Raw genomic sequence first — 25,966 nt, 5'->3', positions numbered from 1 at the left:
ATGCCATTTTTAATTTATCTATCTTTGAGTGGTCAGGGTTGAGTGGTCAGAGTGATCAGTTTCTTCTCCCACAAAGCAGTCATTCTTACTTCCCTCCTGTCCTGCAACAAAATTCTCCAGAAAGGTGGTGTTGGTGAGGTTTTGATGTTAAAATCTCTTATTCTGTCAATGTCAATTTTTGTACAAGCTGCCATTCTTTGACTGGCTCCATCCCCGCAAGATGCCAGTTTTGACTGGCTCCACCTCCCCAAGCAGCAATTTCCGGCTGGTAGCTCCCAAGAATCTGGCAGAAGAAGAAAAATAAAATAAAACAAGCCACATTTTATAAAGATACACCATCAGTCTACAGTGTTTCTGTTTCCAACAGAACTAAAATCTAAGACACTGTGAACTCCTGGAACTTCTCACTGCTCAGAGAAGTGGGGCAACCAGAGGCAGTGTAATACTGAAGTGGTTCTAAAGGAACATGCATTTATATCCAGAATAGTAGCCTACAACAATGGTCCAAGAAGATCATGGTATTCACACTGTTCTTTTCATGAGAACAAACAAACTGTTCTTTTCATGAGAACAAACACATCTGAGCCTGGGGAAGCAGCAGGAGGACAGACATGATGGTGAGAGAAGCAACATGCCCATTTAAAAGAGGTTTTGCCATTTTGGTTCTAAACATTGTCAATCAACATGAAGTAAAGGCACATGGCCTACAACAACTTGCAAGTAGATGCTATAGGGGGAGAATGGCAGTTCAGTCCCCAAGTAGCAAAGCAAAACCCGTTTGGTCAGAAAGCAGCAAAGCAAGAGGTCTTGAGACAGTTCTTTGGTATTGAAGAACTACAAGGATCTATTTAAAGAAAAGGTTATAAACAAATGTGAAAAAGCCTGCAGCTTAATTTCAGCTGCAGCTCATGGCTGAAGAGAAAGAACAAAACAAACTGCCATTTCTGGAGAGACAAAATGGAGACTAACACTGGAAGAACAAAGAGGGGAGGAGTCCAGCACTTTTATCCATGACCCTAAAACCCTTCAGTGGTCACTATGAGCCATTGAAGCTGAGAGCTGATGCTGTCAGGGTCCTAGCTCCAACAGATGCAGAGGGACCAGCAGGGAAACATTCTACCTCCTGGGCCTGTCAGGATTCTTGAAAAAACTGGATTTGGATCATGAGCTTCAGTTAATAAACCTGCAAATGCCCTGGTTTGTGTGTAAGTCTATGAACTTAGAGCTCATAATCTCCCTATGACTTCTGCTTCTAAATCCCTGTTATCATAATGCTTGCCTCCCCTCCTGTGATTCATCTACCATTTCTGACATTATCATACATGAAAGGGCAGCAACAGCAGATGGGGTGGGGCAAAAAAACCCACCCCACTACCTCCTATTTTGGACTTGTAAAAAGTTAGTCACTATGATGAACAGGGTATGTGTTGAAAGTTGTGTTTCAAAGCCCCTGGGAGACAGGCCCGTAGCCAGCTGATGGCATGATGTGTACCTGCCACACACAAAAATTATCTTTCCTCCCCAGCCTCACTGACTGTTTTCACTGAACATTTTATAACCTGCATCCCCTGACTTCTGCAACAAACAAACAAACACCCAATTTTTTTAAGGCTGGTTACAGGCCTGCTGGGAGAGCTGTCATGCCTTCCATAGAACCCGAAGAAGAGGCTGGGATGCTGCAGGTTTTGCCAGGACCACAGCTCTGCTAAGAACATAAGAACAGCTCTGCTGGATCAGGCCGAAGGCCCATCTAGCCCAGCATCCTGTTTCACACAGTGGCCCACCGGCTGCCTCTGAGAAGCCCACAGGCAAGAGGTGAGGGCATGCCCTCTCTCCTACTGTTGCTCCCTTGCAACTAGTATTTAGAGGCATCATGCTTCTGAGGCTGGAGGTGTTCTATACCCACCAGTCTAGTAACCCATGATAGACCTGTCCTCCATGAATTTGTCTAAGCCCCCTTTAAAGCCAACCAAGCCAGTAACAAGCACCACTTCCCGTGGCAGAAAATTCCATAGATTAATTATGCACTTTGTGAAAAAGTACTTCCTTTTTGTTGGTCTTAAATTTCCTGGCCTTCAGTGTCATGGGATGACCCCTGGTTCTAGTGTTGTGAGAGAGGGAGCAAACATTCTCTCTGTCTTCTCTCTGCTCCATGTATAATTTTATACACCTCAATCATGTCTCCCTGTAGTCACCTCTCTTCCAAACGAAAAAGCCCCAGGTGTTGTTGTAGCCTTTCCTCATAAGGAAAGTGCTCCAGGCCTCTGATCATCTTGAGTGCCCTTTTCTGCACCTTTTCCAGTTCTACAAATTCCTTCTTAACATAAGGTGACCAGAACTGCACACAGTACTACAAACAAATGTGTTCACATCATAGATTTGTATAAAGCTATCATACTGTTGTATAAAGCCCCTGCTAACTGAGCAAAAAGGCACCTTTTAAAAGTGGTGATTCTCTTTATTTAGCAGCGGGAGAGCAACTGGCCCTATCCCTCCCCAGTACAGCATCCTTCCATGGCTGTGGCTGGTATCTATCTAATGTTCCTTTTTAAAATTGTGAACCCTTTGGGGACAGAGAGCCATTTCATGTATTTGTTTATATCTATATAAACTGCTTTGGGATCTTTTTGTTGAAAAGTAGTATTTTTATTTCTAATCCTCTTCCTAAGGATCCCTAGCGTTAAATTCACCTTTTTCACAGCTGCCATGCACTGAGTCAACACTTTCAATGAGCTGTCCACCATGGCCCCAAGATCTCTCTCCTGGGAGTTGTTTGTACTTGGCTTCAGGGTCATCCCATGAGCAGAGCCACTTCGAAGTACACTCACAGCATTGAGGGAAGCAGCCCCTCTCCTCTGCTCTCGGTTTTATTTTGAAACAAATCCACATGGCATGCTCTAGCCGATTGCAGGGGGTGGGGGTGGGGTGTGTGGAGAAAGCTCCTGCAGAGATAGATCTGCATTTCTGAAGAGAGCATGCCTCTTATCATGCTAATGATTCTACATCATTGCCTCTCCCATTTGCTCCAGTGTTTTCAGAAAAAGTAGCTTAAAACTAGCATTTTAAAAACCTGACATACGTTGAGATAAGCTAGAATTTGCATCACAAAGCCCAGTTTGTGTGTGGAGTGGGTCCAAAAATCTCAGAAACTTCGAGGTAAGTTTGGCTGGTGTGTGAATGCACACACTCTCTTTTGAAGGAGATTTGGGGCATAAGCTAGTGATGTGCCCGGACCGGTTCGGAGGCCATTCTACAGGCCTCCAAACTGGTCCGGATGGGGGCGGTCCAGTTCGAAACGATTGGGGTGGGGGGTTCCATTAAGGGCGGGGGAGGGTTTACTTACCCCTCCCGCGCTTTTCCCACTCTGGCGCCGTATTTTCTTTACAAATTGGGCGGCAGGATACCTCCCTTTCCTCGCTGGCTCCTTGTTCCGTTCAAAATCGGGCGGCAGGATACCACCCTGCCGCCCCTTTCCAGGCTTGGCTGCAAAAGGCTGTAAGAAGCCTTTTGCAGCCAAGCAGGGAAAGGGGTGGCAGGGAGGTATCCTGCTGCCCAATTTTGGAAAGGAGCCTAGCGGGGAAGGGGGCGGCAGGGAGGTATCCTGCCGCCCGATTTGTAAAGGAAATATGGGACCGGAGTGGGGAAAGCACAGGAGGGGTAAGTAAAACTTCCCCCGCCCTTAATGGAACCCCCCACCCCAGTGTCGGACCGCAGCTCCGTGGTTCCGTGTACACCCCTAGCAGAAGCCCTGTTTGTAAAGCCTCCTGGTCAGTCATCGACAGCTCAGATCCCATCAATATATATGTGAAGTTGGGGTTTTATGCCCCTATATGCATCATTTTACACTTACTTAAATTGAACTGCATTTGCCATTTTGTAACCCACATCCCCAGATCCTTTTGGAGCTCCTCACAATCTCTTTTGGATTTCACTACCCTAAATAGTTTAGTGTCATCTGCAAATCTGGACATTTTGCTGCTTAGATCATTTATGGATAAGCTAATGGTCCCACTACAGATCTTTTCCATTGTGAAAATTTATTCCTACTCTATGTTTCCTGTCCTTCAACCAGTTACCGATCCACACATTAACCTGCCCCCTTAGTTTACTCAAGAGCCTTTGGTGGGGAGCTTTATCAAAAACCTTTTGGAAGTATAAGTCTACTGTGTCAACTGCATCACCTTGATCCACATGCCTGTTGACACTCTCAAAGAACTCCAAAAGGTTAGTGAGGCAAGACTTGCCCTTACAGAAGCCATGCTGGTTCACCTACAGCAAGGCCTTTTCTTCTATTTGTTTAACAATTTTGTCCTTAAGTATGCTTTCCATCACTTTACCTGGCACAGAAGTTAAGCTAACTGGCCTGTAATTTCCCAGATCCTCCCAGGATCCCTTTTTTGAAATGGGAGTTACATTAGCTACTTGCTAGTCTTCTGGTACAGAGCCTGATTGTAGGGACAAGTTACATATTTTTGCTAGGAGATCAGCAATTTCACATCTGAGTTCCTTCACAACTGTTGGGTGGATGCCATCTGGTCCTGACAATTTGTTACTTGTTAGTTTTTTAAGACAGTTTAGAACATCCCTCATGCAACTACTTATTTTATGTAGGACTGAATGGCATACATTCTCATATATGGGGGAAATTAAAAGGATGCACTCAGAGACTTGTTGAGGTGGTGAGTAAACCTGCTCACTGGCCCCGCAGACCCTAGTGACTGATAAGAAGCTGGGTTAGAGCTCTTTGAGCTTTGTTCCAGATTGCTGCTCAGGAGAGGAGAGCTGGTCTTGTGGTTGCAAGCATGACTTGTCTAGCTAAGCAGGGTCTGCCCTGGTTGCACACGAATGGGAGACTAGAAGTGTGAGCACTGTAAGATATTCCCCTCAGGTGATGGAGCTGCTCTGGGAAGAGCAGAAGGTTCCAAGTTCCTTCCCTGGCATCTCCAAGATAGGGCTGAGAGAGATTCCTGCCAGCAACCTTGGAGAAGCCACTGCCAGTCTGTGAAGACAATACTAAGCTAGATGGACCAGTGGTCTGACCCAGTATATGGCAGCTTCCTATGTTCCTATGTACTTTGTCACATACAACTTAATGGAAGTTATCTGAGGATCAAACCTGTGCCTATTTGTAGAACCTCATCCTGCTTTCTGTTTCTTGGACATACTAAAATGTGACATAACAGAATTTTGGAAGAGTGATAAAAGATTGGAAACTGACTTTGTTTTTTGCCCCTGTTGAGGTTGTGATGCATTATTGGCCTGAAAGAGAAATCTGTATCATCTGAGTCACTTTTGGATTATTAGGGCTTTGCACTTCTTGCATCTCTAATTATTTTTGTTTCTGCATGGGTCAGTGGTAGCAGTTGTATTCTGTGAATGTACATAAAGGCATGGCTGTGGTGCTGATGAGGTTTGAAACTCAGTTATCTTTCTACAAGTATCAGTTCCCTCCTATATATTATCAATCAATCAATCTTTATTACAGTCTTAGACCAGCATAACGTAAAAAGAGCATGTAAACAGGTAAATATATTATCGCTAGGTTGCTGCTGGCCCTTCAATGTAGACTGGAGGTTCACTTGGGAACTTTGGTCCACCAGTTGTCTAATTGTAGATTTGCTGCCAATAGCTGCTTTGGGAGCATATGAAAGCATGGGGGTGGAATCTGGTGAAGAAACAGAACAAAGGGAAAGGGATAGTGTTCCCCTTCCTATGTACCAATGAGGATTGCCCCCTCCTGCTGTATTATTTTTTTTTTAAAGAAGCAATTCTGTTAGTAAGCACTCCTTTTACTAACAGGTCAGCTCATGTCTGGTTTAACACATTGACATGATGCTCATATCACCAAGGCTTGCTGTGAGCCATAGCAATGTATTTTCCCAGATTGCTGCTAAACAACCAGTATGTGCGATTGCTTTTATCAATCACACGCCAGATAGTATGGAAAATATGATCTTTCCTCTCTTCATGCATGGGATAGGGGAGAGAGAGCTCTTGTTTCACGGATGGAGTTTCCATTACAGACAGAAACTGTGGTGGTTGCTCTGGATCTCTATGGAAAAATTATAGTTTACTGACAAACCATCCTCAGTCTCAACTTCAGACTCACTTGGAAAGGAGAGTCTTCATTTCAGAAAACTCTGTTGTGGGCTGCACTCTGCTAATGAGCAGTTTCTGCATTTTCACACACACACAAAACTCACCTCCTATCTCCCATATGGCTCTTGTCTACTTGTTCTTTTCTATTTGAGAATCTGTTGACAAGATCACTTAATGTGGATTAGATAATCCTTATCACTTTTCAAGCACCCTTTTGTTCAGACAGAATAGCTGAAGCAAGCTAAAAGTGGGTGGGTGTTTTCTCTTACACTTTCATAGCATGTGCAGCTGCAGGAAATAATTCTTACCATCATTTGGTTTGGAAGGCATCATACATCATGGTGGCAAGTAACCAAGATTTGAAGTTGGTTACAGATGTTGGGTTCCTGGAGGGGAGCAGCTGGAGAACCAGGCACTGGTAGGTTCAGATGATACACCAAGAGTGGAGCTTGTGGCTTGCATCAGGAGCATGTGCTCACCAGGAACCAGCAGTTGGTGGAACCTTACTTGCCACTGTGACATGTGGGGGTGGGGATGGGGATGGGGTGGAGACTGTCTTGGTCGGCCTGATGGAGGATTTCCAATTAAGAATTGACAGAGGAAGTGTGACTCTTTTGGTCCTTTTGGATCTCTCGGCGGCTTTCAATACTATTGACCATAGTATCCTTCTGGAATGTCTGAGGTGACTGGGGGTGCAAGGCACTGCTTTGCAGTGGTTCTGCTCCTTCCTCACAGGCAGATTCCAGATGGTGTCCCTTGGAGACTGTTGTTCTTCCGAACCTGAACTTTCCTATGGTGTCCCTCAGGGCTCCATATTGTCTCTGTTTATTTATTTATTAAGAGATTTAATATACTGCCCAATCCACAGACTCAGGGCAGTGTACAAAACAAGAATAGCATCCAAGGGATGTTGTTTTCTAATTTAAAAAACAACATAAAGGGCAAGTGCCTGGCAGAAAAGAATTGTCTTCAATAAGGTTTTAAAGTTTGAAAAGGAGGAGGCAGACCACATCTGGGGGGGGGAGTTCCAGAGTGAAGGGGCAGCAACAGAAAAAGCTCTTCTACGGGCCCTAGTACCATAGACCTCTCTAAGACCAGAGACTGAAAGAAGGGCAACCTGAGAAGGGCAACTTGTTTAACATCTGCATGAAACCACTGGGAGAGATCATCAGGAGATTTGGTGCAGGGTGTTATCAATATGCTGATGACACCAGCATGATTCCTCCATGTCAACATCATCAGGAGAAAGCATGACCTCCCTAAATGCCTCCTTGAAGGTAGTAATGGATTGGATGGGGGATAAAAAAACTGAGGCTGAATTCAGATAAGAGGAGGTACTTGTGCGGGGTTGGAACTCAGGAGACAATTTTGATCTGCCAATTCTGGTTGGTGTCACGCTCCCCTAGAAGGGACAGGTATGCAGATTGGGAGTGCTTCTGGATCCGAACCTCTCCCTGGTGTCCCAGGTTTGAGGCGGTGGTCAGAGGTGCTTTTTATCAGCTTTGGCTGATACGCCAGCTGTGCCCATTTCTTGAGACCTCAAAGTGGTGGTACATGCTGGTAACCTGGATTACTGCAACACACTCTATGTGGGGCTGCCTTTGTATGTAGTCCGGAAAATACAGTTGGTACAGAATGCGGCAGCCAGGTTGGTCTCTGGGTCATCTAGGAGAGACTATATTACTCCTTTGTTGAAAGAACTATACTGACTGCTCATAGGTTTCTGGGCAAAACACAAGGTGCTGGTTATTACCTACAAAGCCCTAAACAGTAGTGGTGTGCATGGTTTTGGTCTGGCCCCATGTGAAAGACCCTGTGCGGTGCGCGCACTTGTCTCTGATGCTGCCGCGTGTGCCGCAGGGCGCATGCGCGCCGCTAGCGCTCATCTCTTTTAAGCCTTAACTAACAACGACGGGGGCAGGGGCGGCAGGGAGGAACTCTGCCGCCCCAAGAAGATTTTTCAACAGACCAGTGCCAGAGGGGGAAGAGCGGCGGGGGTGTGTGTAAGTACTACCCCCCCCCGCTTAAAGTCATAGTCCCTGCCCTGCCGGACCGGGGGGGGGACTCCGGACCATGCACACCCCTACTAAACAGCTTAGGCCCTGGTTATTTAAGAGAACGTCTTCTTCGCCATGAACCCCACTGGCTGTTAAGATCATCTGGAGAGGTTCATCTGCAGTTGCCGTCAACTTGTTTGGCAGCTACTTGGGAACAGGCCTTCTCCGTTGCAGACCCTAGACTTTGGTATGCGCTCCCTGTTGAAATAAGAGCCTCCCCATCTCTGGCAACTTTTTAAAAGGCACTGAAGACACATTTATTTACCCAGGCTTTTAATTAGATTTATGGTTTACATTAGTTGTAATTACATTAATTACCATTTTTAATGTTGGTTTTAAATGATTTTAATGTTTAATATTTAAATGATTTTAATTGTTTAATTGTTTTAGTTTTGCTTTTAATTGTTAATTGATTTTAATTGTTTTGTTTTTATTTTGATGTAAACCGCCCTGAGCCATTTTTGGAATGGTGGTATATCAATCAATCAATCAAATAAATAAAATGTGAAGCCACCCTTTGTCTCACCTGGAAGTTTCTCCCAGAAGATTCTCCCAGATCAGAATCTTCACTCCTTCCTTGAAATCCTTTAGGGAACTATTTGAAAAGAGTGGACTGATTCTGCCCCTTCCCAGGTTTAACTTTTCTGAGGGTGGATTCTGACAACCAGCTCCAGGAGACTTGTGGTAGCTGCTGAAAACAGGGAAGTGGTTGCCTGCCTGTAGTCTCCAACAACAACAACATGACTAAGCTCAATATTAACATTGCTTTGCCAGGTTTCTTAACAGCTACTGAAGGGCGTTAATGCTTGGTTTGAATGCAATTTTGGAGGCTTCTCCATGAGGTTACAGGCTGGGAAAGACTCCTTCCTGAAACTCTGGAGAAGTCACTGCCAGTCAGTGTACACAATGCACTATAGAATACAATGAAGCTCACTACAACTGCTACTACCTTTATAAAGTTAGTGGAAATGTGCTAGGTGCTGAACAGAACATAAATGAACATAGCCCTTACACTTGACTATCGTATCTGTAAGAAGCCATTTTAAACCTGCACAATTTGCAACTCATAAATGCATGGGAGCAGTCATTTGGGTTTTGGGGTGCATTATGTGGGGTTACCAGCTGATTTTATAGCTTTAAATCAGCTAACTAGATGTGGAGGAGCTGGGTATGTGCTCTGCTATTTACATCCAAAAGTTCTACACAGCTTTGCTTTCTCATGGATCGTAAGAAATGAACTTACGGATTTCTCATGGATCAGAAATTAACAGATGTTTCATTTCTGCATAATCAATACGTGTTAACTTTATCAGAAGTCTGAATTACAAACTGAATATTAACAGGTTTCAAACTGATTGTACATAAAAACTATGTGGATCTTTGAACATGAGCCAGCATGGTGTAGTGGTTAGAGTGCTGGACTAGAACCAGGGAGACCTGAGTTCAAATCCCCATTCAGCCATAAAACTAGCTGGGTGACTCTGGGCCAGTCACTTCTCCCTCAGCCTAACCTACTTCACAGGGTTGTTGTGAAAGAGAAACTCAAGTACACCGCTCTGGGCTCCTTGGAGGAAGAGCGGGATATAAATGTTAAAAATAAATAAATAAATAAATAAATAAATAAAAAAAATATGTCATTACAGGGGGGAAAGGATGAGGTTCTAGTATTTAACTACAGTTATTCTCTCACTACATTAACAATGAATGTTTATGAATGTAGACCCTGAAGTACTTCAGGTCTTCAAGCAATCATAGATTTCGGTATTAGAAGCAATTACTTTAATGATACAAACTAGTTCGTCTCCAGGCCAGTTTATTGGACTTACAAAAGGTGGCAGGTGAAGAATGATAGAAAAGAGGAAAGAAGTGTCTGCAGAGTAGCTGAGATACTAATGTCGTTCTGGGGAATGCAGGGTTGAATTTACCTTCCCCCAGGCAAGCAAGGAGCTCCTCTTTGGTGTGCCATCACGCACCCACATGATCCATGCTGCTCCTAGCAGCGCAGATCATTGGAGGCTGGGAAAATGAGTCCTGGCCTCCAGGAATCCCATGATGCACTGCATGATGAGTGCAATGCATTGGCAGATTCCCCTGTGAGTGCAGTCCAAGCACACATATGAGCCTGTGCAATCCAAGCACACACACAATCCTGAACCTGGGTTTGAGGATTGTGCCCTCTAACCCCAGTTGCGCTCGCACCCTCTAACCCTCTAAGGGCCAGGGTTAAAAGTTGGGCTAGCGGGGCCAGAAGCACCAGGATCAGGAACGTTCCCAGTGCTCCACACAACCCAGGCTAGGGGCTGCCCTTACCTGGGTTGGGCTGCTTGTGTGAATAGCCTTACTGTGTAATGTTATGCACATGGTGGAATGCAACATGTGCACACCGGCCTCCCACTGCTGCCACTTGGAAAAAGGGAAAGGGCAAGCATTTGGTCTCCTGCCTAAGGTGCAAAGAGGTCTTGGGCAGCCACTGGCTTGGCCTCTACTCTAGTGGGAACAGGCAGAGGTACAGTGCTAAAGGGGCAGGCAGCAGCATAGGCCTGACTCTTTCCATAGTTAGGCCTAAAGGCCTTCCTAAAGGCCTTCCTGCCTCATGCCCATACCAATATTGGCAGCCCCTGTACTACTGGTGGGCCACTTTTAATCAAAACAATAGATGGCCCAAAAAATCAGGGTTTAACTGTTGATACAGAGAAGACAGGGTGGACTTTGTCAAGACTGAAGCTGGATTACTTGGGTGTGGAGTGAGGAAGGGGAGAATTTAAAAAGGACCTAGAGTTGAATATCTTGACTCTCATCTCTGCATTCGATTAGCTATCTTCATTTTTAGACATCAGCAAGCAAGTCAACTAGGAGGAAATGATAATGAGAGTGGCGAGCTTGGAAAAAAGGTGAAAGGTGATGTAGATAGGAAGAATGCTTTCAATTCAGAACGGTTTGTGACTAATCTTTCACTCTTTTTAAAGTATCTTTCCTCCGACTGCCCATTCTCCAAAGCCGACATCCTCTGGTCTTGAGAGGACGTTTAACTCATGCAACGAATAAGAAGCTGTCAGAAACATGTCATGTTGTCTCATGAGTGGGGGAAGGGCAAGACACCAGGAATTTACAGCAGAGTTTTAAAGGTGCATGGCTTATTGCATTGTGGTTGTGGCTGGGATGGCAAGCAAAGAATGATAGAAAAGAGGAAGGAAGTGTCTGCAGGGAGAGGAATATATGCCCTGAAATCATAATTCTCCACTCCTTCCCCCTCACCCCACGCCTCTGTTCCAGTTCTATAGGAGAGCTGAGAAACAAACTGATTCTCATCACCCAGGCCTCACAAAGCTGTTCAGACTTGCTATGAAAATATTTACATTCAGTTTTCCTGACTGCCTGGGCAGTGGCACAAATATGCATTTTTCTTTACCTCAGTTTGTCACAGACCCAAACCAAAGTCACTTGCAATAACTTGGCCTACAAGAGCTCTCAACAGGTTTGCTTTCTTTCTTTCTTTCTTTCTTTCTTTCTTAACCAAGCTCCATATCAGCAAGCCTGTGCAATAGCGGGGCTCTTTCATTAACCTTTCCTTATCTTTCTCTCCTTCTCAGTCTGTAACTGCTGAACATAGGGCACTCTGCAGGAGGCAAGCACATGGCTGGTATTCAGCACTGCTGACCATACAGACAAGCTCTAAAAGGCAATGCTTGACTTAACTTTGTATTTCTTTGCCCTCTAGGACTAACAAAACTAGTACCTAGTCATTGCAAAACCCTGTTGCAACTACAATGGGCTTGTTTCACAGTCAGCTCTATTACAAGGGAAATCCTGCGCATTCTGCACAGGCTCATCCTCTCTCTCTCTCTCTCTCTCTTACAAATTTGATAACAACTTCCATATAATGATCTGTCAGTGTTTTTGCAGACACTGTTGATTCTCTTCAAGCCTCATAAACATCAGAATACAAACAGTTAACTAGTCTTTCTATTATCGGAAGCCGAGTCACAGAATTTATGTATGTATGTATGTATTTATATATATATATATACCACCTTTCATTAAGAACAATCCGAAGGTGTTATTTGAATGCTTGACTAATGGTTCTGCTATTATGCACCCAAATGTGAAACAAAAGCATAGATTAAGGATCCCCAAAGCATCTGCTTCAGCTAACCATCATGTTATTTCATGATGTCATGGGCATGTGACATCCACAGTCAAATTGCGAGGCTCACAGTTCAGCCGGAGAGGCAGGCAGGCCGGAGAGGCCCGCCACCACCGCTGCCATGGGGGTTGGCCTGCCTTGCTCGGCTCATCCCCCACCCCCAGAAGCCAAGATAAGAACCGCTGGGGCAGGGCAGGAGGTGGTGGGGGTCAGCCTGCTTGGGGGTCTCTTGGGTCCCTCCTGGCCCAAGGACATTTTCCCCTGCTTGTCCAATGGATGCTATGCCCATGTTCTTCATTATTTTTGCTACACCATTCTGTAATTTGTCCGCACAGTTTTTCTTTGGAGTCCCAGGGCTAGTTCACATGACTGAATTGACATGACAAGAAAGTGGGTTGTGTTTGTCTGCTGAACTGTTGTCATGATGAAGTGGTCCGACAATTGCTTTGCCATGGCCCCAGTTTTCATCTCAGCACACACTTGCCAACAACTGTGTGGTATCACAGTAAAAATATTTGAATAACATTATGATATAGTGGTTAGATAGCAAGAAGACCTGAGTTCAAATCTCCACTCAGCCATGAAGCTCACAGGGTGACATAATGGCAGACACAATCATTCAGCCTAGCCTACCTCAAAGGGCTGTTGTGATAATAAAGCAGAACTGAGTGGAAGATCCATGTATGCTTCCATGAGTTCCTTGGAGGAATGGCAGGAAAAATACAATAAATCAATATTGGTTGAGTCTGATGTGGACCTTCAACTCATTTCACATCTAAATATCCATTCTGATCCCCAGTGTTTTCCCTGAAGCTCATACAGCAGACCAGAGGAATTGTGGAATCAACATTTGGGGCCACAGTCTACATAGTAGAAAGAACCTCATGCAATGTGACATCTCTATTCTGCTACTCCTCATTGCACTTCTGGTTGCGTGCTACAATGTTGAACCAGGATTTCAGGAAACTTTCATGTGGACATACAAAAATAGCTTTGCATGGAATGGAATATACGAAAGATAAGCAACATTTTATCCTTGTGAGAAGTGATTCATCTCATATGCCTTTTGTCGTCCTCGCTGAAAATCTTCTCTGCTGAAATCTGTTCCCTCTCCTTTTGAAATCTGAAGTGCCTGATGGTACCTCATTTCTGACATGCTTGGTTTTCATGTTAAGGAGGTTCTTGTACTCCACCTGCAATCTGAAGTGCTACAGAGTAAGGAGAACAGTAGTACTATTAGTACTCTTTCTGCACATTTTAACCAGCTCACAGACTACTTGCTGGTTACTTGCTTGAGACACGTGTTGCAGGGACATCTGCTATGTTGCATCTCACTCTTTCCTTCTGTTCCTCTTTTCTGCTTGGTGCAAATTGACCAAACAGGGTTTGTTTCACTGAATGTATTCTCTCTCAAGCATAGTGCACTCCAGTATGACTTTATTTGCTTGTGGCACAGAATAACTTTATTGATACACTGACTAATCTGTTAGGATTACTGCGTATCAAGAAACCTGTCTGTGCAAAGTAATTAATTAGACAACTTTCCATCATTACAGTTCTATGACTGCATGGATGTGTTCATGTGCTTATACTCATGGTTGATAACTGCTTGGAATAGATGGCCCAGTTCCAAGCTCTCCTAGCCTGGAAAGGCAACAATATGTGCAAGCAAATGCTTTTGAAGGAATGATGAGGACAGAGCATGGTCTTTAAATTCGTAAAGCTCCAGTTTCATGGAGATTATCTTTAAAGCGCTCAGCCCTTCAACCTAAAGCCCTAGTTGAATGAAAGGGATTGCAGTAAATGGGATTCTCTCTCTGGACAATAGGCACATAATTAGCAAATCTTTGTTTTGCTGCCTACAGCAGGACAAACATTAGTACAGTATAGTACATATCCATTTAACCAAGATCCCAACTAGCATATCCAATTTCATGCAGAAAAAAAAAAATATAATCCCCAAAGATAGCTTCCACCACACTTCTGTAGGAATTTGGATCAGAAAGCAGAAAATGAGGGTGATTTCAGAGGGTAGGAAAAAGAGATCTGCCAGCTATGCTAATGTCACTGAACTTCTTGTTAAGTAATATGTTTTGAACCTCTCATGTCCAATGACTCAATGAGTAAATTGCAATTTAAAATATCTTCAATAAGGAAGAGGGTTGCCAAGATACGAGCCAGAGATTTCAAGGCTTTCCAGATGACAGAGAAGTAAGGGAATTTTAAAGCTTCCACACAAGTTTCTAATGCCATCGTACTCACATCCATACACTCCCATAGACTTCTGTGCTCCTTCTTAGCATGATCTGACTCTCTGGCCACATGCTAAGCAATTTTCAAAGCGCCATCTGCCAGCCAGTGCTTGTGAACCCACCCCTTTCACTATCACTTTCAAGTTGTAGTGATGGAAGTAGTAACGAAAAGGGATGGTTTCTTCTCAGAATGCAAGCACCGGCTGGCCGGTGGTGCTGTGAAAATAGCATGAGGTCCATGCTCACTGTGTGGCCAGAGTGTCAAATTTTGCTAAGTAGGAGCATGGAAACCTATGTGAGCATAGTGGGAACCTATGTGGGTAAGACGGCACTAGAAACTTGGGCGGAAGCTTTAGTTTTCTGCACTTCATTGCCATCTGGAAAACCAAATCCCTTTTAACTTTGAGTCCTCATCCACATCTGAATCAGGAGATGCCCATTCCTCCAGACCCAGCTGTCTGCTTCTCCTCTGTCTACTGTCATCAGTTTGAGAACTACATTCCTCAATACATTTTTGAACCAAAACATTTAAGCTACAGCATAACGTCATTTTCTTTACTCTATTACACCATATTGAGTAATTGTTGGACCATGTACTTTTAACTCTGCACTGCAGTCTTAACCAACTTGCAGCTGACCACTTGCAGCTGACCACTTGCAAAGATACTCTTATAAGTGGTCTGGCATTAACTCCATCCATATTTGATGATTACTCATTTGTCCAAGCAAACACTGGAACTGATTAGCAAATCAAACAGAGAAAATGCCCTTGAAAAGAATAGAGCTCAACTAGTATGGAAACCCCAGAAAAGTTAAATATTAGCAAGAAGAACATGGTGCTTTAGAAGTGTATTTGAAAAAAGACCATCCTAAACACATATCTAAACAGAAACCTGGGACATCCTCATAGAGTGAAAGGAAACTCTGAATTGAGATTTAGGAGTTCTGGTTCAGTAGCTACCCTACAACAGTCTCCTATTTACAACTTCAGTGACTTTCTGGTGATCACTCTTCAGATCACTTACTGTAGAGCGATGCACTGAAGTCTTGACATTACCTGTTAAGCAAGTGGTGTAATGAACACAAAAATGTACTGCTTTAAAAAAAAAACCTAAAAGCACATGAGATTTGTAAAATGTGAACACATATAAAGAACAGAAATTTAAAGAGAGAAAGAAATCTCTTTCAAAGCTGGGGCTTGAATTTCTTATTTTGATATACATGCTACACAATGAGGTCGTTCACATGACAAACTTACCCGGGTCTGGGGAGGGCTGGCAGGGAGGCAGGCTTACAAGCCTGAGAAGTCCCCACATTCTGCTGCTCGAGTGCCAGATGAGCGGCATGGTCGCAAGTGGCAGTGCTGGGATCCAGAAGACTTCCTCCTCCGGCATCCCACAATGCACCGTGTGAGGACTGTGGTGCATTGGGAGATTTCCCTGCTGCCGTGCACTCCTGCCAGCCAGCTCTATGGACACTCAGGCTGCAGGCAGTCCAAGCATCCACACAAGGTGAGGTAGAAGGGCTCATGCACCTTTCTACCTCACTTTTAGCCTAGGTAAAAAAACTTGGCTACCCGGTTGAGGAATGCCTGGATCGGGACCAATCCTGGAGCTCCACATGACCAGCCCTACCTGGGTATCGCTGCGCAAGTCTCAGCAGGGCTAGCTGTGTGCATGACATTATTTTTTTATTAATACGGCTTTGATTTTTTTTTTAACTAATTCCTATAATTTAAGACACTGATCGTAGAGGACCTGGTATGTAGTCTACCAGTGTATACAAAGACAAAGACAGGCTTCTTCCAAGCTTTCATCCTTCTTTAGGTCACTGTGTTTCAGCCAGTTTAAATTACATCTTTTCCCTCAAGTAGTTTAATCAGCTGAGTTCAAAGGACCTATCAAGACAGACACATCATCACATACACACAGATGGCACATAGTATGTTTGTGCTCCGGATTAATTAATATGGAATAACTACCCTCCCTTGCTCCAAACATATAGTTCTAAATGCGGATTAGAATTCTCACTCAACCAATAACCATGCATTGAAAGAATGGTGGGAAATCAGTTATTTTACTTGCATGTTAACAATCCTAGGGCCCAATCTACATGTTCCAGACCTCATATGGAGGCTTTTGTAAGCAACCTCCATCTGGCAGCTTTTTCATGCCACAGCTGTCACATGAAGTGTGCTGTTTCCCATACGGGTCCTTATAAGGTGGAGGGTTGCCACCGAAGTGCCAGCCACTGCCAGGAGTCTATAGCTTGGACCTGATTCTGAGCAAAAAGGGAGGTTAAAGGGTACTAAGGAGTAACTCAGTGCCCACAAAACGATCTTCAGAGAAAAGGAAAACCACCACCTTTTCATCAGAGCTTGGGGTCTTGTTTACTTCAGCTGCCCTAATAAAGAAATCCTTTCACAATGCATGGTGTCTCCTCTTCTGGATCTGAGTAAATGTAGGGAGTGTTTTTTTCAGGGCCTGAACATGGTCTTGACATTCTTGATGACAGACAATGGATAACAACCAGGCTCACAATCCTTTTGTACAGGGTGGGACTCATTGGGCCATCCCTGAGGAAAGGCCTTGCTAGCACTGATTTTTTGCTAGAATCTTTTGTCCTTTCCAACATGTTTTAGCTTCCTGATTATTTTGCAACCAGTGCTACATAGCAAAAGGATTATGTAACAGATGGAGTCTAGTGTGCCTTTCCCTCCCTGGGACTCTCTTCCTCCCACCACAAAGACTGATTCACTTCCTCCCTTGAAGTTTCTCTCACTTCTCCACTCTTCCCCTTTTGCCATGATGACTGGCTGCCTGTGCAATGCTCTCCCCTCTTTGGCTGTATTTGCACTGCAGGATTTAAAGAGCCCCTACTTGGAGGTTCACTGGCCACGTGTTCACTTGCCATTGCTCACAAGGGCATTTCAAGCTACTGAGGGAATGTGACTCTGTAGCAGTTGGAAATGTGTCAGAAGTTACTTTTGGAACACCACCTGCAATGCATTCCCACTTTTTACAATAACCCCTCCCCTCCCCTGCTTCAGTAAATCTCCCACTGCTGCTTGTCCTGGTCACAGAGGGAGGGAAATGGGGTGCCTTGGGAGGAGGAGAAACGTTTGTGGTTTGCTTTGCAGTAAAAATTAGTATCAGCAGTGGGTCAGTCTGTTTGCGGAATGAGTTTTGTTCTGGGTGGCAGTATCAAGATAGTGTGTGCCACATGCATCCAGAGTGGGACCTTTCTGATTCATCCTGAGCGGGATCTAAAATTAACTGAGTGGACATTAAAAAATGTGTGAGTGTGTGCACATGCGTGCGCCTTAGAGGGAGCACTGGTGGTCCTGGCAACCACATCCTACTGCAGAGGAGGTGAATGCAGGGATCAATCTTTCACTGCTGTCTTCCTGGATGCTGGGAGAAGGCAGCCTTGATTCCCTTCTTCTCCTCATCTTTTCCTGGGTCCCAAAAGGTGACAATGCTGTTACCTTCTGGGCAATGTCTTTTAATTATTCAGGATATTGGCCAGTCCAGAGAGATCTGAATCTCATCTTCTGTAAACTGTGCGCTTAGGGGGGGGGGACATTGCCCAAAGCAAATCTGCATCTCTGAGCTACAAATGGCATCTTCCCCAATTTGCCAGTCTGACCCCAAAAGGTGTTAAAGTGTTAGTAAGGTAAGAATTATAGTCTATAGGTGTTTTCTTTGTATGCATCTTCTTTGCATGCATCTATGTTGTGTGGGAGGAGGGACAAGGACAAAGATTGGTTCTTCTCCCTCCCTCCTATGCAGCAGTAGCTTTCTCCGACATAGGAACATGCCTTATATTGAGTCAAACCATAGGTCCATCTCACTCAGTATTTTTTACACAGACTGGCAGCAGCTTCTCCAAGGTTACAGGCAGGACCACCTGGACTACTTGAGAGATTTGTTATTCACACTAAAAAAAATGGAAGGTTGAACCGGATCTATTTAAAGGATCCTCCTCAGTTAAGCAGCTAAGGAAAACAATTTATGGAGAGATTCTAGAAGTGGGTTTTTTAAAACCCGATTTAGAACGTAAACGCTACAAACAGCACACTTCACAGTACTTGCTGCAACCCAATCACCCTATTGCTCTCTTTAAGGAGAAAAAGGTCCCTTTTCATTTATGTGAAACGAGGGGGTGTTTATACCACCAAGTACTGCCGCTTAACGTGGCTAAGCCATGGCTCCCAGAGGACAAGCAAGAGTGTCCTAAAATCATCTGCAAACAGAAAGCTAGTGAGCTAGGCAAGACATTCAGGGAAACCCACTCACATTTCTTAAAAGACTGTGTGGTAGCCAAAAGAGTGTGGCAGGGAGTAAGCAAGCTGTTAGAGTGGCCTGATTTGGAAAAACAGACTTGGGAAGAACTAACCTCGGGTTTGAGCGATAGAACCTCTTTTTGAGTTCCCAGAAAGAAACCTTCAAGGAAATGAGACAGAACGGGTGCCCTCATACTAGGGAATTGGAACGTTCCCCTTCATGTAATCAGGTTAGTAAACCTGTATGTCATTTATGCAATGCTCCTGCATAGGAATAGGGAAGGAAGACGCGACCAAGAAGTTCACGTAGATGAGACAGTAAATTTGTTCTGGAAAAGTTTTTATAGTTATGTGCAAAAAGACAAGTATATCTCTTCTAAACAGCAATGGGACAAATTGTGGAAATGGATGTTGGATGTAACACCCCCCCCCCCGATTACCTGATGTGCCTTGTAATCCACCACCCACCCACCCCGAGTTACAGTACTGCCTGCATATACTTTATAATCCTGTGGGTTACCAAATCCTTGTTTGTAAATCTTTGTAGATATATGATGTACAAACCGCTTTGTATATAATTGTGCATTGGTAACGTACTGTTTGCTTTGGTAGTTTGTTGGTTAAAAAAATAAATAAATCTTGTCCTATCTGGAGATGCCAGGGAGTGCACTTGGAACCTTCTGCATGTGTCACAGTGAAGTACTTTACTGTACTACTATTGTAGGAGTCAACACTGCTGTTCCCTGTTAGTGTGTGAATGCACCCTTGGAATCAACAAGCTGTCATCTCCTGGTTATGGAATTCCTAGAACTTGTACAGTTTCATTAAATGGGCCACAAATAATTGCTGCCCAGACTAGAATACCCCTCACCAGCTTTTGCACTAAATTAACTCCACTAGATTGCACATGTGCTCGCTTCAATGTCTTTGACTCTTGCTTAATGAATTCCAGGTAAAAGATCTTATATTTTCTCTCCTTCTCCCGCTTTCACCATTAACACCCCTCCTCCTTCCCATACAGGCAACTAATCCCATTAACTTCTCCTTGATCCTAAATGCCCTATTATCTTTGGAAATCCATCTGCTAGCAAACAAGGATTCAGATGTCTTTGTGTCATGCTGCCTGAGGACATGGGCAGCTTTGGAGTGTGAGGGTGGGGTCTGCCTGGTTGCATTTGAATGGGAGACTACATGTGCGAGCACTGCAAGAGATTCCCTCTTAGGGGATGGGGCCACTGTGGGAAGATCACCTGCATGCTTGCATGCAGAAGGTTCCAGGTTCCCTCCCTGGCATCTCCATGATAGGCGGAGAGAGATTCCTGCCTGCAACCTTGGAGAAGCTGCTGCCAGTCTGTGTAGACTGAGCTAGATGGACCAATGGTCTGACTCGGTATATGGCAGCTTTCTGTGTTCCTATGTTCTATGCCTGTGCATTACTTATGTGACAAACTGGATATACTTCTATAGCACATCTCTGCAATCCATGTAAACCAAGGACTTCAACAGGCAATCCCTTTACCTTCCACTCCATCAACACACCTAGTAAGGTTGACCAGTATAGGCCATTCAATCTTATTGGTGAGGGCAATTGAGCTGAATGGTCTCTTTCTGACCCACAGTCTGATAACCTGCCCAACTCTCTGATAACCATCTGTTTCCAATCATCCCCTTGTCACCAGCGTCAGTTTTTCACATTCCTCCCTGCCCCTCCTCAGTTTGCTATGGATTGTGCTGCATTCCAGGCTATTAATATGAACATGGTGACCGCAGACCCTCCTTTCATTTAGCTCCCTTTGCTGCTGGTGGTGCCATGGCTTTTTGGCCCCAGCCTCTGTATTGTTCACTCTAGAGTCACTCTTCTGAAGCCAGTGAGGTGGCAATTGGATGTGTTTATATCCCACTATTCTATATACTGCTATTCAATGAGGCTATTCCCACGATCAACGGAAAGCGGGCTAAGGGAGCTTAGCCTGCTTTCCATTGATTGTAGGAACCACCAGGCTTGCGGGTGAGCCTGGGGCTCCCAAGGCAGCTAGCCCGCCTAAAACACCCTCCCCTTATATGGGGTTAATGGAGTGAGCACTCCGTTCACCTCATTTTGTTGCTCGTGTGTCGCCATGGTGCACAACGACACACGAGTAGACACACACACACCGACACACGCCTCTCGGCCTTGGGGGTCTCTCCAGGATGCCCCGCACACTTGTGTGGGGCATCCTGGAACTTCTGGGGGCCAGCCAGCCCCGATCCCCACCAGCCCCTGCCGGGTCCATGACGGAGCCGGCAGTCATGTGGGCGGCTGATCCAGCTGCCCAGGGCTCTGGGCAGGATCATCTGCGGGGAGAGCAGGCTAAGCCCACTCTCCCCACAGACCCAACAGAAGCTCTTCTTCTTACAGATTGTGAGAAGAGCTTCAACATATGTTTTCAGGGTAGTCCACGTAAGAAGATATATTTTAAAGACAAAATAGAGGCAACGAAGAATACACTCAGGCTATTCTCACGATTGCTGGAAAGCGGGCTAAGGGAGTCCAGCCTGACTAAGGGAGGCGAGCCTGGTGGTTCAGCAGCAGTTAGCCCACCTAAATACCCCTCCCCTGAAATGAGGTTAGCAGGGCGAGCGCTCTGCTAACCCCATTTTGGTGATTGTGCTCCACGGTGACACATGAGTAGACCCCTGACTAGATGGGGGGTGATTGACAGAGCCGGTAATTATGTGGGCGGCCGATCTGGCCGCCCAGGGAGAGCAGAGTGCTCATGTGTGGGGAGAGCAGGCCAAGCCCGCTCTTCCTGCCAAACCCTCCTCAGCTCTCCACACTGCTCATGTGGAGAGCCTCACTCAATTGCAGCATCAAAAGACTTCAACTTAAATAGCTTGAAAAAAGAAAAAGGTTCTTGCCTGGTGCCAAAAAGACATTAGAGTAACTTCCAGGCAAGCCTTTCTGGGGAGAGAATGCCAAATATGGGGTACTACAATGGAGAAGTCCCTCTCCCCGGTCACCATCAACCTCATCTTAGGCAGTGGGGACACTGAAGAAGGAGCTCCAAAGGAAATCTTAGTGCACAGGCTGTTGGTATGGTACCCAGGCCCTATGTTGTGTGTGTAGGGTTTTAACAGCAAGTTGCAGCCTTTTCAACTATGCACTGCTGGGAGCCAGTACAGCTCTTTAAGTACTGGCCAGATGTGTTCCCAGTGACTGGTCCCAGCCAGCATTTTTGGCAGCTGCATTTTAGGCTAAATACAGTTTCTAGTTTCAGAAACTGAAAAGCACTCACTGACACCACTTGGGCCTCCAGTGACAAAGCTGGCTCTACGGGGTGCATAAGTGGATCAGGCCCAAGGCCCATCTAGACCACCATCTAGAGCAGGCACGTAGGCGACTTCCAGTCATATCCGGAAGACGAGGGCAAGGGAGCGACAGAGGTGAGAAGAGCTTCTGTCGGGTTTGCGGGGCCCGGTCTCCCTACAGATAATCAAAGGGCAGCTCTGGAGTAGCCGAATCGGCCACCCATATGAATGCTGGCTCCGTCATGGAACTGGCGGGGGCTGCAGGGATCGGGGGCCATGTGGCCCAGGAAGTTCCATGCAGGTGCGCGGGGCATCCTGGAGAGACCCCCGAGCCCAGGAGGCTGGCTGCAGCCTCCCGGTCAGGGGTCTACCTGTGTGTTGCCGCACACTGCAGCGACACACAAGCAGAGAAATGAGGTTAATGGAGCGCTTGCCCCTTAACCTCATTTAAGGGGAGGGTTTTTAGGCAGGCTAGCCACCTTGGGCGCACTTGGCTGGCCTCAGAGTTTCCACAATGAACGGGAAGTGGGCTAAGCTCCCTTAGCCTGCTTTCCGTCAGTCGTGGGAATAACCTCTCTATGAGGCAGGTCTCACGATCTGTGAAACCCACTTTTTAAAAAACTGCAGGGAGAGCAGGCTAACCCGGATCAGCCACCCACACGGTTGCCAGCTCCGTGACGGAGCCGCTGGGGAGCTCGGGGGGCACGCGGCCCCTGGAAGCCCCAATATGCCCTGCGTGAGCACACAGGGCATACTGGGGAGACCCCCGAGCCGGGAGGCTGCTTTTAAGCCTCCCAGTTGGGGGTCTACTCGCGCGTAGCCAAGGCGCGGAGCTGCGCTGCGGCTACTCACGAGCAGATAGCCCGGGTTTGCGGAGCGCTCGCTTTGCAAACCCGGGCTAAGGGGCAGGCTACAGGAGCGGGTTAGCCGCTCCAGAACCACCGGGCTTGGCTGCGAGCCTGGTGGTTCTGACGATCCTCAAAAATTGGAATAGGCTTTCCTAGCCCGATTTTTGTGATCGTCAGAATAACCTCTATGTGTGAGCACTGTAAGTGGACCTTAGGGGGTGGGGCCGCTCTGGGAAGAGCATCTGCATATTAACATGCAGAAGGTTCCAAGTTCCCTCTATGGCAGCTCCAGAGAGGGCTGCGAGAGACTCCTGCCTGCAACCTTAGAGAAGCCGCTGCGAATCTGTGCAGAAAATACTGAGCTAGATGGACCCAGGAGGGCTATTCTCACGATCAAAGAAAATCGGGTAGCCTCCGCTAGCCCGATTTTCTGCGATTGTGAGAACCATCGGGCTCGGCTGCGAATCCGGTGGTTCTAGAGCGGGTAACCTGCTCAAGAACCCCTTCCTTAAAACCAGGTTTGCGGAGCGAGCACTCTGCAAACCTGGTTTTGAAGATAGTGGACCGGGTCTCACACTCAGTGAGACCCAGTTCCTAGCCGTGAGTGGGAAGAGCGGGCTAAGCCCGCTCTCCCCGCTCACGAGCGGGCAGGGAGCCCTGGGCAGCTGAATCGGCCGCCCACATGATGGCCGACTCTGAGATGGAGCCAGCGGGGGCTGGGGAGCTCGGGGGTTGCCCGACTAGGATTTTCCTAGCCCAATTTTTGTGATTGTAAGAATAGCCCCAGTGAGTAGCCGCAGCACGGCTTCGTGCCACGCCTACTCATGAGGAGACCCCCGAGGGGAGGCGAAAAGCCACCTCCTGGCTCCAGGGGTCTCGCCAGCATGCCCTGTGTCCTTGCGCACGGCATGCTGCAGCTTGCAGGGGCCAATCGGTCCCCGCTCCCCCCAGACCCTGCTGGCTCCGTCACGGAGCCGGCAAACATGTGGGCGGCCGATCCGGACGCCCAGGGCTCCTTCTCCGCTCCTGTGCAGAGAGAGCGGGCTTAGCCCACTCTCCCCCTCACCGCCCCAAACCAGGTCTCACTGATCGTGAGACCTGGTCCATGGTCTAATATGGTATATGACAGCTTCCTATGTTCCTGTCTCATGAATTGCCCTAAACCATCTGGACACAAAGGATCTAATATTTTCTCACTGAAGTCATAGTTTGCAGAACTGGCAGGATCATCTGGCTAAAAGTTAACTTGCCACCAAAATCAAGAGCTTATTTATATTTTAAAGTCACCATTCCTTCCACTTACCATCATATTATTTGCAGTTCCACCTTTGTTGATCTGGTCCTAGCTCCACTGGAGGGGATCTTTCCCCTTGCTTTGATAGGACTTGCCTGAGGTCTCCTTGCTTCAGATAGTGAAGAACATGGGAAAAGAGGAGTACTCCTTATTCTCCCATTTTGGAAGCACCTTCTGCCTCGCAGTTTCTCCATACAAGAGAGTGCAGTGCTGCCTTCTTATAAGCAGGGCATGAGCGTTACCTGCCCTCCCTGTGGTTTGTGATATCCCATGGGTTCATCATGGTTGAGAGACAATAGTTTGATGCAGCGTCCTACACTGACATGTGAACAAACCATTCAATGACTTTGAGCAATAGATGATTCATAAGTGTTTAACTGCCCAGTCTCAGTTTACACGTATTGATTGTGTGGGAGGCAAGGACCCTCGTTTTTCATTTTGCTCATGCATTTTGCTAACCTTACAGGTTAGATTCACACTTAACACGAACCAAAGAGGTTCATGTGGCCTCCCTGAGCTCCAGGAGCACATGCTTTCTCCTTTCAACCCTGTGTGAGTGTCTGTTATCTTTGTAGGTTAGGATATGCCAAGATTGGTTGTGACATCCAAGCCCACTGACATATCCTAACTAACTTGCTTTAGGTAACCCCAGAGCTAACATGAACTCTTGGGTTCAGATCTCAGATTCTTTAGAGCAAAATAGGTTAAAATATGCTGAGATGGGAGGTTTCAGAGGTCATGGCCAATCTCTGCATATCCTAACCTGCACAGGAAGTAGGCACTCTCAAGCGGATAGGAAGGGGGAGCTCCCAGGGCTGAGGGAGATGGCACAAGCCTCAGGTTCTGCTTTAAGTGCGGACCTGCCCTGTGAGGTGTTGCATATGCAAAGCGAAAAACAAGGGTCGGTGCCTCCCACCCAGCCTCCTCAAAGATTTCTGATGACCAGGTCCCCTCCCTGCCATCTCAGTCAAACTGGAAAGATTTGATGGTTTTGCCTGTGATACTTTCATGCTGCTTTTTCATCGCACAGTAACGCCACAACCCCTTGCAAATTGTCCCATCTTTTCCATGATGTGTACTGGGAAAGAAAGAAAGAAAGAAAGAAAGAAAGAAAGAAAGAAAGATTTCACTCTGAGCACATTTAGCAATCTGATAAGAGCAGGGAGGGTCCCTTCTTTACTAGCTCTCTGAAAGATTCCGCCCCCCCCCCATCCCGACATTCCCACTAGGCTGAGGAGGAGGACGCTGAGGTGGAAGAGACAAGGGAGGGGGCGTTGGGGGTGGGAGTGGGATAGGGGGCTTAAAGAAACAAAAGGAAACCAGCTGCAGAACTTCCTGAACAGGGAAAGAAAGAGTGAGTGAGTGAGTGTGAGAGAGAGAGAGACAACGAGCGAGCGAGCACTAAATAACAAGATTATTAAAAGGCAGGGCGAGGGAAGGGGAGAAAAAGGAGGCTTGGCAGGCAGGAGATCGGAGCCTGCCCTGGGTTCATTTTCACCCACCATGACCAGTGCGATCTTGAGGCGGAATTCCAGTAAGCAGGGCTTGCAGAATCTCATAAGGTAAGCCTTTACCTGCCCATGGGTGAGAAGGAAGACAACGAAAGCGATTTCTTTGTTTGGAGGGAGCTCAGCCCGAGATGGGGCGAATTCCTCTCGCCTAGGGCTCGTTTTCACTCGCCCAACGAGATTTTGTGCTT

At 46.2% G+C, this 25,966-nt stretch overlaps 1 protein-coding gene across 3 annotated transcripts in view; it reads left to right on the top strand.

Moving 5' to 3' along the window:
• Positions 1-25,966, top strand: part of LSP1 (lymphocyte specific protein 1) — a 132,293-nt gene that overhangs the window by 17,587 nt on the left and 88,740 nt on the right. The window contains exon 1 of one of the 3 annotated variants that reach the window (XM_053272263.1): positions 25,562-25,829. The exons of the other annotated variants lie outside the window; for them this stretch is intronic. Coding sequence (XP_053128238.1) covers positions 25,771-25,829 — 59 coding nt within the window. The 5' untranslated portion in view covers positions 25,562-25,770. Of the gene's footprint in view, positions 1-25,561; positions 25,830-25,966 lie in introns of those variants that run through there. 3 annotated transcript variants of the gene reach the window in all.

This window comes from Hemicordylus capensis, chromosome 1, assembly GCF_027244095.1.
Source record: "Hemicordylus capensis ecotype Gifberg chromosome 1, rHemCap1.1.pri, whole genome shotgun sequence".
In the NCBI taxonomy this organism is placed as follows: domain Eukaryota; kingdom Metazoa; phylum Chordata; class Lepidosauria; order Squamata; family Cordylidae; genus Hemicordylus; species Hemicordylus capensis.
The sequence above is the reverse complement of the archived record's forward strand: the minus strand, read 5'-3'. Positions and strand labels throughout refer to the sequence as shown.